This window comes from Symphodus melops (assembly GCF_947650265.1).
Source record: "Symphodus melops genome assembly, chromosome: 3".
Classification (NCBI taxonomy): Eukaryota; Metazoa; Chordata; class Actinopteri; order Labriformes; family Labridae; genus Symphodus; species Symphodus melops.
The window spans coordinates 25,820,181-25,837,134 of NC_136693.1; the positions used below are offsets into that span (position 1 = coordinate 25,820,181).

The window sequence follows — 16,954 nt, forward strand, 5'->3', positions numbered from 1 at the left end:
GAAGAACGATGAACACAAACACACCAAAGAAATGCTGAAAGCTCTTTTTTCTACAGATTTGCCCTTTTCTTTTCTGCCATGTACAGATAAACACGACAAATGATCAAGGTCAGCTTGATTTTTATTAGCCTCCCTAAAAGCCATCATTACAAAGCATGTGTGTTTGATTTAGCCTATCTATCGGTAAATGTCATTAGCCCTCACTATCTTTGTCCCTCATCTTTTTCAATAATCTCTACACTGATAGAAGATGACAGCGATAGCATCGTAATGCACAAAAACAAGCTGGAGCTACATTGACTTTCACTGAAAAGTGACATCTGTGGGCTCGACTGTGTTCCTTTAAATGGTTAATGTCTGCAGCCTGTGATTATGCAGGTAGGCATGAATTCAAACTGTGTTTCAGCAGAGATGAGAAGCAATTTAGTAGCTATCAGGAGGCGAGAGAGGGATGAAAGAGAGGAAAATGAAAGGGAAGAAGGCACATAAAGAGGTACAGAAGCAGAGGAGGGTTTGTTCAGAGGAAGGGAGAGCTATTCAAAGAGAGAGCTGAGGCAGTCACCCAGTGAGGCCTGTGCTTTTTGGCCTGTTGAGGCTGTAAACATGCAGGGCTCCCTGGGGTTTTGTGCTTGAGCAGCTCGACTGATTGGTAAAACTGTCTATCACACAGGCTGCTGCTTCCTGTCAATGGTAAACAGACAGGGAGCACAGTGTCTGTGCAGTGAATTCTCTCTTAAGCACCAACAACAGCTTCACTCGATGTCTTCTGACAGGAGAACCTGTTACACCTGAGACTGCTTTTTCTCCAGGCAGAGCTCACACAATGTCCGACATTCCCCGGACATTTCAACCCTCTGTGTGCTCACTTATCAAAGAAATAGATATACTGCTTATTTGTGGTCACATGTCCTTGCCATTCCTTTTAACACATTAGTAGCTGCTTTTTGGGCCATTCCTTTTTTCTTTTTTTGAAGCAACATCGCTAGTTAGCAGCAGCCCTGTGCTACATCACTGTGAAACACAAAACAACATTCCAATAACCTTAATGCATTTTTGAGTAATTAAAGCATGCCATCACGCTCTACAACTCCTCACTTGGGGGGAGGAGGACTAGAGCACACAGGACAGAGGGGTAGGAGTTGGAGCGTCTTTCCTTCTACCCTCACTGTGCAATAACACATGGACACTTTCACTCGTATGTGCAATAATAATCTCAACCAAGTGCAATAATCGCAACAATAATCATTGCCTTTTTTTGTATATTTTACTTCCTCCATGCATATCTCTGGTATATTCCTTCCAACGGAAGAGTGTTCTATTATTTATGCTATATTATTCTGTATATTGTTACTTACAATACATTTTTGTATTTTGTGTTACATTTTTATCTTTATTTTTTACTCTTATTGTATATGCTGCTGGAACCTAAATTTCCTGAGGGAGTCATCCCAAAGGATCAATAAAGTTTAGTCTAAGTCTAAGTCTAAGTAGATGGTAAATGGACTTGGACTTCTAGTCCAATGATTACTCAAAGTGCTTTGACATCGCAGGTCACACCTACACATTCACACACTGAGTTTGCCATGTAAAGTAACCATCAGAAGTTACTAAGGCCATTCACATACACTCATACGCTGTTGACAAAGCAGTGAGAGAAACTGGGGGTTGAGTATCTCGTCCGAGGACACATCAGACGTGGCTGCAGGGGATCCAAACCTCAAACCGTCCGGATGAAAGATGACTGACTCTACCAACTGAGTGAGCCATGCCGCCCACAGCTGCCTGTTGACTACAATGCTAAAGGAAAAACACATTGATGGTTCTGAAAGGGTTGGAACAAAAAGCAAGGAATCTGTCAATGTCCTCATACTTAGTCCTCGCAGTCAAGCTTCGGCCCATGTCAATATTTTTTGAAGATCTATGTTGGAAATTTGAGCAGCATTTTTCAACTTTTCAAAGATTCCCCTTTGGTCTAAATGAAACATCTGTGCTGTACTTATAACATGAATCAAGCACCAGAGAAGGTGTGTGACCCTGTATAAAACAGCTCTCTCAGAACGCTTTGTTTTAGTGTGTGTCTCTTTAAATTCAATGCGATAGTTTTCCAGGTAGACATCACTCCTCTGTAGCAAGAATACAACAGGCAGACCTGCCCAAAAGTTTTGCTTTAGGCTGAAGGTGGAGTCAATGAGTGGTTACTGTAGATTAAGAAGGTGTAAGCTTTAGCCAACGCCTAATTATAATTCATTGTCAGATTCTAAATAGGGGTTGCTACATTTTTTATCTGTATGTCGATTTATAGCTGTAAACAGAAGTTGAAGGTTTTTAACCGATATGTCGCAGTAAGTTAAAAAATTAGTTCTGCAACAAGGTTTAGTTTTGATTTGGCGTTACACTGTACTAATTAAGATAAGCCTTTGGTCATCATATTGCAACCAAACGATGACACAAATTAAGATACACAAGATCTAATTGCAAGGTAGAGTTTAGAGAGGGTTTTATTCCCAAAGTTAAAATAGAACTGACACAAGGCTGGTGCAACAGGCTACTGTTCTTTGCATATTCTGGCTCCTAGCTGCTCAGAACCATCCTTGAATTTCCCTCGGGATCAATAACGTATCCATCTACCTATCTATCTATTATCCTGGTCATGTGGGGTTGACGTAATGCTGCATAAAAAAAAGCATTGTTCTTTAATCTGAGCGTATCTGGAAGTCTACTCTAGCTTAGAAACTCATGTGACTCTACATGTGTTTACTATATTTGTAACTCACACAATAGATAGGACATTAAACCCAATAACCCCGTGTTCATACAACAGACTGTTTTTACAGACATACACACAACAGGCAAGGTGCAGCTCTGGATTTGGTTAAAAAATATTTATACATCTAACAATAAAAAGATTCTCTTTCATTAACTAGTGTGTTATAATTGTTACTTTACTACACCTCTCAAACAGGCAAGCACACTATTTCTATCATTCTAAATCTGCAGGTTGCTTCAATATTTATTGCTGGTAAATTGTCATCTTTATATAGTAGTAAGTGCAGGGTGTAATTCTACCACTTGGCAGAGTTCCCTTCAGCTGATCTGCATTTTTATTACAGGAAGTATTTAACGATGTGCCCTCTGATATATTGTTGTTGGTAGATGGAAGGCAAATTGCAGCAGGATCAATCAAGAGTTTAAGTTATGAAACTTCTCTGGCGAGGAAGTCTTCCACAATAAATTGATCTGCGTATGCTGGTAGAACTGGGAGCAGCAGCACGATTAAAGAGAGGACAATTTGCAATTTCAGCACCAAGGCCTTACCTTTCTCAACTTCATGACAATTAATCAAGAGAAGTTAAACCAAGAGCCATCTTAATTTAAAAAAATACATATTGTTGCAACTACAAGGCACATTTAGAAATGCCTTGAAGCCTGCAAAAGTCCTTCCAAATCACAATAGAAAGAGGTCTCTGCAAACCATCAGATGATCCAATACTTTGGGTTGCAAACAATATTTAAACGCTTTTTTATGAAGTCAGTTTTTTAAGCACAAACATGTTGAACACATGAGTGAAAACAAGTTGTTTCTTTATTCTTCACTGTCTAGCATTTAAATGTCTTTAATAAAAGCCATGACTGCTTTCCTAAATTACTTGTGGGGTTCCCCAGGGATCTGTCCTTGATCCCTCATGTTTTGATCCAACTACATAATCTTTACAAGCAATACTTTCTATAGATTCATAGTTATTGCAACGGCTCTTCTTTAAAGATGTACATGCTGTATCTTCTGCTTTAAAAGGCTAAAGCAGGGGGGGGGTTTACCAATGTTTATGTACGAATCTGTTAGGTTTGGATCTGCAACCAAACTAGACAGACACAGACTGCAACGGACAATCAGGACTGCAGAAAAGATCATCGGTGTCGACCTTCCCTCAATCCAGGACATATACCGGTCCAGGGTCAGGAAACAAAGCTCCTCCCCCCCGGCAGGCGTTGCAAGTGACTGTACGCCAAACAACCCGTCATAAAAACAGTTTCTTCCCCCACGCTGAACAGTCAAAGAGTGTCAGCCTTTATGTTGATGCATCATTAACATTCCAGGGTTTTTGTGGCTCATACTACCTGGTAGAAGTTCATACAATTCATACAGTTGAAATAGCATTAGTAACAGAAAATTAAAAAACAACTAAGTAAGATAAGGACATCACTTTGGTGTCACCATTTGGCACCCACCTTCATTTCAGCAGGTTTATAGTATCTGCGATTCTTGTCTTCGTTAGCTGTGCGGTAGCCATCTCGGAGAAATCGCTTGAAGCCGTATTTGCCTCGAAGTTTGCGGACGATCTTGTCCAGTGTCTGACTGTAGAGGGCATCATCGTCCACTGCAAAGGCAGGATAGCTGATAGTCGGAAGCAAGGCTGCATCTGTGTTCTGCAGGGAGAAGAGATTTACAAAAATAAAACATTTTCACAGTCTTGCTCTATATTTTTTATTTTTTAATATGAAACACTATTTTATATTGAGAATTTTGCAGCATCTGGGTCATGACTGACCAGTCTTTTGTTACTGTATATTTATAAGAGCAGAACTCAACTTAAAATTAACTGACTGTGCTCTTAAAATAATTAGTGATTTGGAAGTCCTCATCATATAGTTGGCAGGTGTAGATGCTTTTCACCAGCTGGGGAATGAAAGCTCTTGTTAACGAGCTGCACAAAACAGCAGCCTTATTTCAAATCAAAGTCTATCTGACTAAATTTCAAAAGGAACAATTATTAGGAAAGAATATTGTTATTAGGCTTTACAAACCATTATGACAGGAATTTAATTCTCCCATTACATTTTGGTTTAGTCTGTTCTATTATGCAAATGAAAATGAAAGCTATTAGGACTCAACCTCAATGCAAACAGCGTTAAATGTTTTCCCAGTATTTAAAGATTGCAGAGCTTCCACAGCTGCTGTTTGTGTATTGAAGTCCATCTTATCTGCAGACAAATGCTTGCTCAAGTCTAGGTTTCAGTGCAAAACATAAAATGTAGTCAGCAAATCTTTATGTTCTGTATTGTAATCTTTTTCATATTTTGCAAACAGTTCACAGAGAAGCCAAATGCTGCTCCATCAAGTCCAATCCCCTCTTATTCTTCGGCTTCTTGCAACAGCTACAATCTACATGTTAAAATCCCCGGCAGCTGCAGCTGAAATGGGCCATCAGCTTGCAGAGCACATTCCCTGCGGGTATTGAATGTGTCTCGAATTGTACATTGAATTCCAATCCCTTGCATTGCATAAGCTATGAAGATAAAATATTGATATTTTGGTTATCTTGACATTATTCTACAGGAAGTCGCTTCTTTCTCCCTCCTGTTCTCCACCCACCCAGCTCATGCAGCTATAATGCCACTCTGCTCGTCTAATTACACTCATTTTCCTGCAAGCTGATGGCGGCTATTCAGCGCACAGAGGGAGAGATGTGATCATTTAAGTGTCTGCAAGCAGTGGGGCAGAGGGAAGGGAATGATTTTCCTCCATGTACCACTTCTTTTTTTCCCTTCCCTTTTTATCTTTACCTCCCACCATCCTCAGCAGACGCCTCTCACGTTCCCTTTTTTTCCCCATTTCAACGCAGAATCCTCAAAAGCACAGGTATGTGTAGTGTTATCAGTGCCCCATGAGGGAATGGTTAACTTTTAGGTATCCAAAATAATGTTGTTTTAGGCAGTAGTTTGCTTGATGTGTAAAATTATCCTATTGAAGCCTCTGTAAAATCATACATCAGATCAGTATCTATTAACAATAATTAGCAGCTCGAATGAATTAGGAATAAATTTCAACTCAAAAGTGAAATATTGTCAACCAAGTTGTTGTTAATTTCCTGTTACTTCTGAATTGGTTGCTGTATACAATATGTTGTATATGAGCCTTCTCCACAGCTAGCTGCCCCCTCCCTCTCACTCCCCACACTCAGTCAGCACTGCACTGACCCATGCTTCATTTTCTGTGACACATACAGTGATCTTATATTTATAGTTTTACTGGCTTGTTGTTCTTGTTTTAAAGCTCCTATATCCTGCTTTTTCTGCTTTTATATCCTCTTTAGTGTGTTTTCCAGGTGTCTTGTCCAGGTGTTATGTGCAAAAAATTAAACATCGGCGAAAACGCGACTTCTCCTACCTCCTCCTGTTAGCAGTAGCAATAGCCGCACAAAACGCTTGGCCCCCAGCTCCCCTCATTGAAAATGTGTGACGTGACATCACAAGATAAAGACGTCACTAATCCAAGCCCATTGATCGTTGTAATAAGCACAAGCTCCCCTCGGACTGACTGTAGCATTACCAAAATGGTAAAAGGGGCGGGACATATCTGAGAACAAATGTGAATGACCAATTACGAGCAGATAACCTTGTGATAAGTCTCAAGTTCTGACCTGCAATTTGCATTTCAACATATCTTTACCATATCCTATGCTTTATTTATGCAAGGCTTCGAACTGTTTAAGTGATTTCAGGAGCACCATCGACTGACTCACATGTGAGCGAGACTCTCGGGGCAGCAGGGAGCACAGCGTTTGTCTGTTCCTGTTGTGGGCGTCCAGATCCACAAATATCACCGACCACGAACAGCCCTGCAGAGAAAAACATATCCAGACAACACCACAGTTAGAGCTGAACTATTCACCTTTTTTTCAGGTGCAGAAACAACACACAAGCTTTTTCTGCATGCAAACACCCACAAGAAAATGCACTACAAGCTTCTGCATCTTTTATTTGGACAAAGATTTGACTTCAAAATGGCTACAACAACTGAAAGTCCACTTTAGAGTCCCGCCAACCCTCCTAACACCTCGCACTTCAAAACACTGTTTGGCTGTAAAACTAGGCCGTTATTTTTGGGTTTCACATGTGTTTGAAGTACAATGTGGGGGTGCTTGAACAACATAGATTCAAGAGTCATCCTCTCACTTCAAAAGTCCCTGTGTACAAAAATGAAGTGCTTCAAATACAATGCAACCCGTTCATCCAGTGCACTTAAACGCCTCTTTCAGGGGAGGGGGAGCAGTTCAGGCTTACACTTCATAAGGAAAGGGATCATCAAACCTTTCAGGTACTAAAAAGCAGGTCCAGTGCACTTCATCCATCCATCCATCAGAGCTTACGTAAAGCCAACAGAGCTACTCCTACAACCTACTAAGCATTTTCTAATGTAAGACAAATGCATTATGTATGAATATTACCAGAGTGTATTTTTTTCCCCCTTAAAAAAAAGGAAAAAAAGAAAAAAAAAAAGATTGGTCCAGGGCTTTTAGTCAAATCAGCTTTTCTGTCCCAATTTGCATCGTGCATTGGATTGCTGGTCACCAATCTATGCAGATGTGCGACATATCAGTGAAATGGGCCTCTATCGGGAAGCTGTTTCTAAAGCACTCAAAAAACTGAGCATGTCTAATGAGTCATTTTTTGTTATTAAACATAACAGCCCAAACAGTCTTTTAAGTAGGTCAGTCTTCTTACTTAAGTTATAGAACTGCATTGACAAACTAGTATATTTTGACAATTGCTACATATTTCTTATTATTAGAGCAAATTCACATGGGCACACAACCTCCGAAAATGTCTTAAAGTTTTCAGGCCAAGCTGCATGCGTGTATACGTAAACATATGTCACCCTGACCTGGCCAGTCCCATGATTAATTTTCCACATGAATCAGGACAAACTAATGTGTAAACACAGCAGGGAAATGTGCCTGTTTACGTTAACACACAATTCACACACAAATCCCTTTTAACATGCCTCTAAAAAACTGTTCCATAAAATGCAATAAACTGCCATATTTGCATGAAATTAAAGACAATATGTGCATGTTGAACAACCAAAAAATCTTGAAAAGAAACTTAAAAACTCTGGCTGAACACATAGGCTTCTTAAACGTATCTATAGCTCAACTTAAAGGGGACATATTGTGAAAAATCCACTTGTACAGTGTTTTTGGGTAACCTGAGTGTCTACCGACCCACAACATGTAACATAAAACCATCCAGTCCATTGGTTAGTCTTCTAACACAGAGAAAAATCATCCATTTCAAATGTGCTCTCCTTGTGACCAACGTGCAGCACAGCTGTTTCCTTAAGGGGACTGTTGGGGGACAATATGTCCTCTGATTTATGTTTAATAGTTATAAGGGGTAAGAACACTATGGGCTTCAGTTTTTTATAATTACAGTAATAATATCAGGGTAGTAGAAATGACAAGTATACATTTTCTTCTTTATGCCTTTTTTCCATATTACCTCTATCTTCTTGTGGAGGGACGCCTACTTCTCTAAGGTTATAAAAAGCTGACTTCATATTAAGAGTCAACTGCATGTCATAATAATCTCCATCAATGTCACTGCTAATATTATGGATTGCTATTAAATGGTCACAGGGTGTAGATTTAATTATAGTCCTAATAATAACATAAATAGCATTTTGTTTGACACAGACTTGACAATTCTTTCTGTCCTGCATTGACATGCATCCATTTAAATTCAAGGATTTCTGTCAGCCAGTAAAAGTAAACCTTATTTAACACACACCAGAGGTTGCTAGATAGACAAGTGCTTATCTGCTCTACTACATCGTCCATTTATTAAATATAATGACAGGTCTTTAAAGTTCAGGATCAATATAATTCACAAAGTTTAATTTGTTCACACCTAAAAATCTATCTTTGCATCCATCGTATGACTGGGCAGTATTGTGAAAAGGCTCATTAAACTGAAGGCTTTGTCCATTCATCTACTGCAAAGGCTAAAATTGACACAAGCCCACAGGAGTGTGCAGCTGGTGTAAAAGGAGATAGCGGAGTTCATAGCGAAGTGAAGGTTTCGACTAAAGGGTCTGGGGGTGTTACATTTGGTGTTGGAGGGATGAGAGTCAGTTGGGGAATCGAGATTGATAGAGATCATTAATAAGCAACTGGATGGGTTTTAGCACTTCCATTCCCACACACACACGCTCACACACACACACACACACACAAACACACTCATTCACTCACTCACTTACAGAAGCCCCACACAGCAGCATGGATCATAAAGCAGCCACCTCCATAAATTGATTTCTTCAACAAGATGAGCTCGATGAGAAAAATCCATTCCCAGGCACAGTTAAACCCCTCATTTTGCAGCTGATCAAAAGAGAAAAACAAACTGCGACTTCGATACACACCCATCCTAACAGCCCTGTGCGATGATCAGAAAACCACTTCAAGTTCAGATGCATTAGATGGCCTGGAGAAGCCATCGCTGGCTTTGGTACAATAGGAGGAATGATAATAACAGAGGAGGCTCCCTAAGTGCAGGCCATCATTTTCCAATCCATTAGCAGGTGTAATGAATGTCTCTGTTAGACTTTTTTTTTTTCTTCAAACAAGTACGAAAGATGAAAGAAACATGCCTCCTAATGGAACATAGGATATTTGAAGGTAAAGGATGCACAACCAAACAAACATAAAAGAAATATACATGTAGTCAGTAATGGAAACTGGGGTATTTGAAGGTAATTGAAAGCATGTAAAATGAAATATATCCTATAATATATAGACAAGATGACTGAATTTCAAGCAGCCGAGTAGACTATCACATGTTTTGGCTGTAAGGAGAACATTGAACTCAAAAAGCTACTGATGACTATCTTATATTACCAAGGGGGAATTTAAACCTTACAATATCTTTAATATAATAGGTTACGCTAGGTGACGTTTGTTATGTTGGCTTATTCCTGTGCAGCTTTAGAGGTTGCTAGGCGACAGGAGTGGCATTTAGTAACAGTACAGGATATACTGTAGGTGGGAACAGCCGGTGACACAAAAAGGAAATCCCCTGTAGACCAGACCGTCTCGTTTCTGTTCAACCTGAGAAGCCTAGGACACAAAGGCTGGGTTCTTTGTAGGATGCTAGCCTTGAACTGGAACACAGCTAAAGAGTGCTAGTTTTGAAGATGATTTAAATCAACAACAGACTTTCACAGGTCAGACACTTAGGCAGGTCTTTCTTTGCACAGGTTGGCACCGCGGCAAACACCAAAGACACCACACCGATGTATGCTGATGTAATGGACTTGATGCTGAGTTAATTTAGAAAATAGGCCATCTATCTATAATGCTGTCGTGCACCAGGTGACATGATTATGATGAAACCATGTTTGTCTTGGGACTCGTAAGAGGAGGAGGAGGAGGATATGTGCAGGGAGGAGGTGAATTATTCAAATACCTGGTTTCCAAACAGGTTGAATCCATTGATGGCCTCCAGAGCAGCTTTAGCCAGGCCCACAGAGCTGCAAAGATGAGAAACACAACATATGGGAACCTGATTCGACAAACAGTGATGCACAAGGACAGTCTGAAAAATGACCTTGCAACAAATGTGATTCTTTGGGTGGAGGCAGCGATAGGAACCGTGAATATCTTTCAATTATCAGAAGCCCCACCCAAAGATACAAACAAAAAAATCAGTGAAATTTTAAAGTGCTATCTGTTAGGATTCAATAAAGTTGAACACTTCTCAGACTGCAGTGTAGATAATGGATCCCTTTAATAAAAACCTTATACTGAATTTCACACTGGCTGGCTACTATGATTGCAAAGCAGAGTAAATGTGAATCAATTTCACTGTCATTTTGCTTCCCTTTCTACCCTGCCAAGATTTTCTAAGAAAAGACAAGGAGAGGGGAACTTGGGGACGACCGGCAATAGATCTGCTGACAAATCCGAATGCATTCAATACCATTAGAGGAGCCGGAATCAATGATGAGAATACAGATGATGTCTGCCTAAGTCAGCCTGGAGAAGAGCTCCGTTTAAACCTCAATGCAAAACGACCAGAACCGTTCAGCCGATCTGTCAGCACCTTTAAACTGCGTTTAAAGACGAGATATGACGCTTAGAGAGGGAACACACTGTGTACTGGAAACAGAACCAAAATAGCTTCATGATGCAACACTCCCTCACATGTCAGATTGAGATAAAAAGTCACATGATGAAAATGTTCCTGTGGACAAACATAAACTCACAGAAAGGCATTCTGCATCATTTAGAGTAAGCTTGTTTTTATACACGTTCATAACCCAGTTGAGCTTGTACGGAATAAGTTGTACATATGACCATATGAGAAAACCAAGTACTAGAGTAAAACAGCTTCCTACACCGGGGGGGGGGGGGCTGGCCGTCCCATCCATGAAAAGATGATGTAAACATGACTCCGACAACAACACACCTATCGAGACTGTGCTTCTTATTCATTGTAGTCAGTCATGACTCACAGAGACATTTACAGAGGATACACTTGGTTTCTGTAAAATGCCGCACAATGTTCTTCTCTTAATCTGCCTTTAAATGCATAAAATGGCCGATTTTGTGATGATTACATGATGATTACTGACCGTTTGTGATAAGAAGTCATTTCTGTAGGGATGGCAACACACAGCTAGAGATTAACAAAATAAAATACTCGTGCAAACTCTGATGATTGAACTGTGCACTCTTAAACGGAAAATACTATTGAATATTGAAATATTCATGAACTTGTAAGCGCAGTCCTGTTTGTTACAATTCAAATAAAATCTCATCTACACACAAATGCTCGAGACAGATCCAGATTCATAAAAGATTAGATAAGCTCTTCTAAAAAACACAGCTCCAGCCTACTCTTTTTACTGAGGGTGATGATAAACATGAGGCAGAAGCACATTAAATGACTCATTTGATTTAAAATGGACAAATGGATACCCTGCCAAAAATCACATCCTTTCCTGTTCATTTCCAAAAAGCCTTTTCTCTGCCCGCTGGCAGTCCATGACTAGAAATGACTGTTCAATTTGATCATTTAGACAGATCTTGTTTACCATTCTGAAACTGGCCCTGCTGTATTTCATTGTTTGCATCCAGCATGTTAAATTGTATTACACAACTGCATGTATAAGCTAGTTTACTAATTGTGGAAATCCTAAGCACGACCTCAAGGGGAGGAAGTATAAAACAGCTTAACACTGTTTTCCAATGTCGAATCAGTTATCTTTTCTGGAGGACATTTTGGCAAGCTGTTGCCAATAGTCTTAGATTGTTGGAGAAAGAAAGAAAGAAAAAAACAAGCTTTAAAGAGATAAGAAATGGCAGAAATTGAGGATCTTTATCAGGGCACTGAGGAAGAAGAGGGATGCTACATTCACCTTGGAGGATAAATCAGTTTGGAGCACATTACAAAAAGGACTCATTTCAATCTGGATCTGTGATTATACAGTCTCTAAATGTACAGCCTTCAGTTATCAGGCTCCTCTTTTTTGGAGTCATCAACCAGTCAGGATCCAGGAAGCTGAAACAATGTACTTTTAAGAACAGACTTAAAACTTAACTGGCACTTTGAGCTCCCATATCTCTCTCTCGCTCTTTGTTCAATCACATCATATTACTGCATGTCACTATCTGTAAATCTTCATGTACTATGGAAGTTACTCACCACATATATGACCTACCCCCTCAACAAGCAGACATCCAAGAAGCCATTGTTGAATTATGTACATGAGGTGTTTCTTTAAAGGGATACTTCACCCATTTACATGAAGCTGTGTATCATTAGAAACATAAAAAACACATATTTCTCGTCTCAGGGCAAAATGAGGGTTGGATTCACGACCATTCAACACTACTACCATGTTTCTAATGATACACAGCTTCATGTAAATGGGTGAAGTATCCCTTTGAATGCTGGGTGCTTCATCACAGGGCCATGAAGGAGAGACAGCATGGCAGGCTGTAAACTTAACGAACCCAGCCAGTGTTTAAAAGAAGTTTACAGGGAGCACACTTATTGACAGAGATCTCCTTCTCTCCAACACAAACAGAGCAGCGGGTACAAATATTGATAAGAAGTTTTATATGTTAGGGGCAGCAGCCTGGCTCAGTGGTTCGAGTGTACGCCCCATGTTCGGAGGCTAAAGTCCTCCTTTTCAGGAGCGGTGGGGTTTGAATCCTTTCATGGCCCTTCGCTGCAAGTTATCCACTCTCCAACATCTCCTGTCTCTCTTCAACTGTCCTATCCAATAAAGTCAAACATGGCCCAACAAAATAACTGAACTAAAAAAAGAAGTTCATGTCAAGTATCAGTGTTTCTCTCATGCTCGTTTTCGTAGAGCACAGAACTTCAGGAGGGTGTGCAATTGGAGCTGCTGACAAATTATTTGTAGGAGCTCAGCTTGTTGTTTGTTTGGGTTTTCTTCAGTTTTCAGTGCTCTACTCAGGGTCAAACGATTCACTGTACTCACGATACAATTCACCATAATGGGTTCACGATATGATTCTTTCATGATTTAGGGAAATGATCACTGAAACAGAGTCCTTTAGGGGCTGTTAAACCGCCTGTCAGTGAGGTTTGGACTTCTGATGTTTGTTTTTTTTTGTCTCTAAACAAGAGGAGGTGATTAAAGCTTGTCATTGTATTGTATGATTAAATGCTGCATCATGTTAGTTGTGTTATTTGTGTAGTTCCCTGTCTTCTTGCAGTATTTTCTCACAGTTTTTATCGCTTCTGTTATCTTCTCACCTCTTTCATTTCCCGTCCTGGGAAGCCAAAATGCTTCCAACACCTCCCGTTTAAAAGATGGAGGTGCATCTTCAATTCTTAAATCTTGCTCTGCAGATGCCAACCACCTCTGCTCTACAGCTGCTGACGCTCACCATATTACTGTGATTCATTTTTCAGAGTACCGATGTGAATCTTCAACCCTTTGAATCGATTTATCACGATTTGGTGATTAATTTTTTTCCTCTTCACTCATCATGGTCTGGTAGTTAAATTCAGCTCTTTAGAGGGGCTGACTTCAGTATGAGCCAAGCTGTTGATAACGTAGCGCAAGAGTGGACAAAAATAAATTATCTGGTTAAATAATGAAGTAAAAACAGTGGCATGAGATGAAATACGAATAAGAGTAATTGGCAGGAAATGCAAAGTTGACACCCAACATGTGAGGTCAAAAATGACACTCCAATATATTAGCAGAGACTGATAAAGGAATTTGGTAAGGTGGCCAGGCATGTTTATATAAAGCTATATCTATTGTTTGAGTCTGGTATTGTCCAAATATTTATGTAGCACTGTTCTATTTTCAAAAAATCAAACTGTGAATGATGTTCTTTTAGCAGGATGATTTACAGTGCAGAACTAGCTCCTGGTACAGTGTGGGAAATGGTATAAATATGTCATCTCTAAGACTTATAAAAAGAATAAAAGAGGCTGAATGTATGATGTCAAGTATTCTCTAACAGAGACTTCATTATAAAATGTGGTAAAAACATGTGAATCCCACTGTGTATTTTTACTTCACATATTTTTTACTTGTCGTTGAGCAGCTGACTGACCTGGAATGCAGCTCAGTGCTGCCGTTGTTGTATTTGCTTCCTCTCTCCCACATGCCGTAGTCAGGCACCCTGTAGGCTCTCTCCACGCAGAAAACCAGGTTCTGGATGAAGGAAACCTGCAAACAGACACACACGGTTTAAACACAGGAAGGCAGGGGACAGAGGGAATCGATGCAGTACCGACAGCTACCTACACACACACACACACACACACACACACACACACACACACACACACACACACACACACACACACACACACACACACACACACACACACACACACACACACACACACACACACACACACACACACACACACACACACACACACACACACACACACACACACACACGCACACGCACACGCACACTTGGGTAGGCAAAGCTGCAGAGCTGAAGGAAATAAACATGTACTGGGACACACAAATAGAGTATGTACATTATATAAGCTAGAGCTACACCTGCACATATTCATTTGTGACCTTTGATATTGATCTGGTGTTTGGTATTTAACTCTCTCTCTCTCTCATTAAAAAGGTTACTGAAGTGGATGAGGAAGCTGATTCCTAATTAACGTTCAAGGTCAATATCACCCTGAAGCTACACACAAGGTGTAATAAGGTATCTGGTAATGCGGAGTATGTGGAGTACGACTTCACACTGAACGGACGAACAGACACATATCACAGCATCCATCCAGAGCCAAATCTTAATAATCGGCATGTTACCCTTTTCTTTTGAACTCCTAAAACTCATTTGCAGTGTCCTTGTGTTCATAGCCAAACAAAAAGGTCTCCACGGCATTTGAAGTTCATGGAGTGAGACAGTTTCTTTATATATTTATTCTTCATTTTGCGAACACCAGCTGAGGAGTGAGACACTGTTTTAAGGAGAGCGAGATGTCAAAATCAATAGGCACCCCATGAAAAAAATAAAAATAAAAGAGAGAGACATAAAAAGTGCGATGCCTTTAAGGCCTTGAATCATTAAAACAGCATGAAAGTAGCAAGTGCATGCATGTGTGTGTGTGTGTGTGTGTGTGTGTGTGTGTGTGTGTGTGTGTGTGTGTGCGTGTGTGTGTGTGTGTGTGTGTGTGTGAGAGAGAGTGAGTGAGTGTGCTTGACTGATGGGAGATTTAATCTAAAATGACAAAGCGGGGGAGAGAAAAAGAGAGAGAGAGAGAGAGTGAGAGAGTGGAGGAGAAGCAGATACAACCTGTGTAGGCCTGAACTAGGCCAGCGTGTGAAGGAGGGCAGGGAGAGAGGGAGAGAAGCAGGTTGAGGAAGAGAGGAAGGTGTGCGAGCTGATTCTCTGGTTTGGGATTTTTATGAGCAAAGTGATTAACGAGGGGGACTTTTTACTATCTTAATGGTATCTTAATGAATGTTACTGCCTACTGGCCAAACAAGCCTCACTCTGCCTCCCTGCCGAGAAACGACTGGCCCTCAAAGCTCGCTTTTTTTTTTTTTAGGTTTTGGAGATGTTGCAGACAAACAGGTACATTTTCAGAACCAGTTTGGGTACGTCTGATGTTGTTTTTTCACAATGCATACGCTGCTGCTATACATGAAGAAACACAGACACAGGCTAATGAGACGCTCCATTTCATGCTGCATGAAAGTGAAAATGGCATTTAGAAGGAGGTCGATAGTGCATCTTCTCAGAGGACACGCCTCAGCCTTTCTACACCACCTCAAGAAGAAAAAAACGAATACTGCAGTGCAGCTTCAAGCTCAGTCGAGTTAACGCTGGCAAACTTCACAAGCAGTAGCAGCTAACAAGCATTCATTAAAGATAGCTTAATTATGTGATTAGCCTTAAATGAAATAGTTTTTAAACAGTTAGAGGGTTCAGTGAGAAAGTGCTGCACACTGGATCTGATGTTTGTTCATAGAAGTATGGGGGGACGGGGTGCAGAGTGCTTCAGCAGGAATTACAATATCTAATAAGCATTGTTTAAATATGCAAATTAAAGCTGCTACGCAAACAGGACTGCCCTCATAAAAATGGCTATATTGTCAATTTGTTTGCCATCAGCAATGAGGAATGGAAAAATGAGAGGTAATTAGGGAGGGTATTCTGTAAACAAAGTGCACACACTAATTGGTTAGTGGCAAAATGTTTCACCGCGTCCCCGCTTTCTTAAGATAAGCCTGATCTAGTAAACAAATGGATTCTCTTACCGTCGGCACAAATTTCACCGACTCTGTGGCAATAAGTAAAGCTGTGAATGAGCGCACTATAAAAACTAACAGAATTAATGAAGTTCCAACTGCTCCTCAGGGCCACACAATAAACAGCACAGTGTGTAAGCTTCACAGCCAAGTCACCTCCGTGTTTCACTGAAAGCCGAAGATGAGAAAGAGCAATGTATCACACCGGACAGATACATCAAACTGACATGGAAACCATTCGAAGCACAGCTTCAGTAATGCCTGGGTTGGTGTGCTGCCAAATAAGACGTTACCGGTTCGATTCCCAGGAGGACATTTAAGCCTTTACAATGAAATCATCTAAACGCTTCCCTTTGAAAGTCAATTGAGCGGCTCAGGAAAAATATAATTGTG

The 16,954-nt window shown here is 40.4% G+C and overlaps 1 protein-coding gene across 4 annotated transcripts in view; it reads right to left on the bottom strand.

Moving 5' to 3' along the window:
• The window catches only part of phkb (phosphorylase kinase, beta), a 105,298-nt gene that overhangs the window by 62,341 nt on the left and 26,003 nt on the right, over positions 1-16,954 (bottom strand). For all 4 annotated transcript variants that reach the window (XM_079340387.1, XM_079340386.1, XM_079340385.1 and 1 more), the window contains 4 exons: positions 14,385-14,500; positions 10,246-10,309; positions 6,522-6,617; positions 4,228-4,425 (listed from right to left, as the gene is read on the bottom strand). In XM_079340387.1, coding sequence (XP_079196513.1) covers positions 4,228-4,425; positions 6,522-6,617; positions 10,246-10,309; positions 14,385-14,500 — 474 coding nt within the window. The remainder of the gene's footprint in view (positions 1-4,227; positions 4,426-6,521; positions 6,618-10,245; positions 10,310-14,384; positions 14,501-16,954) is intronic.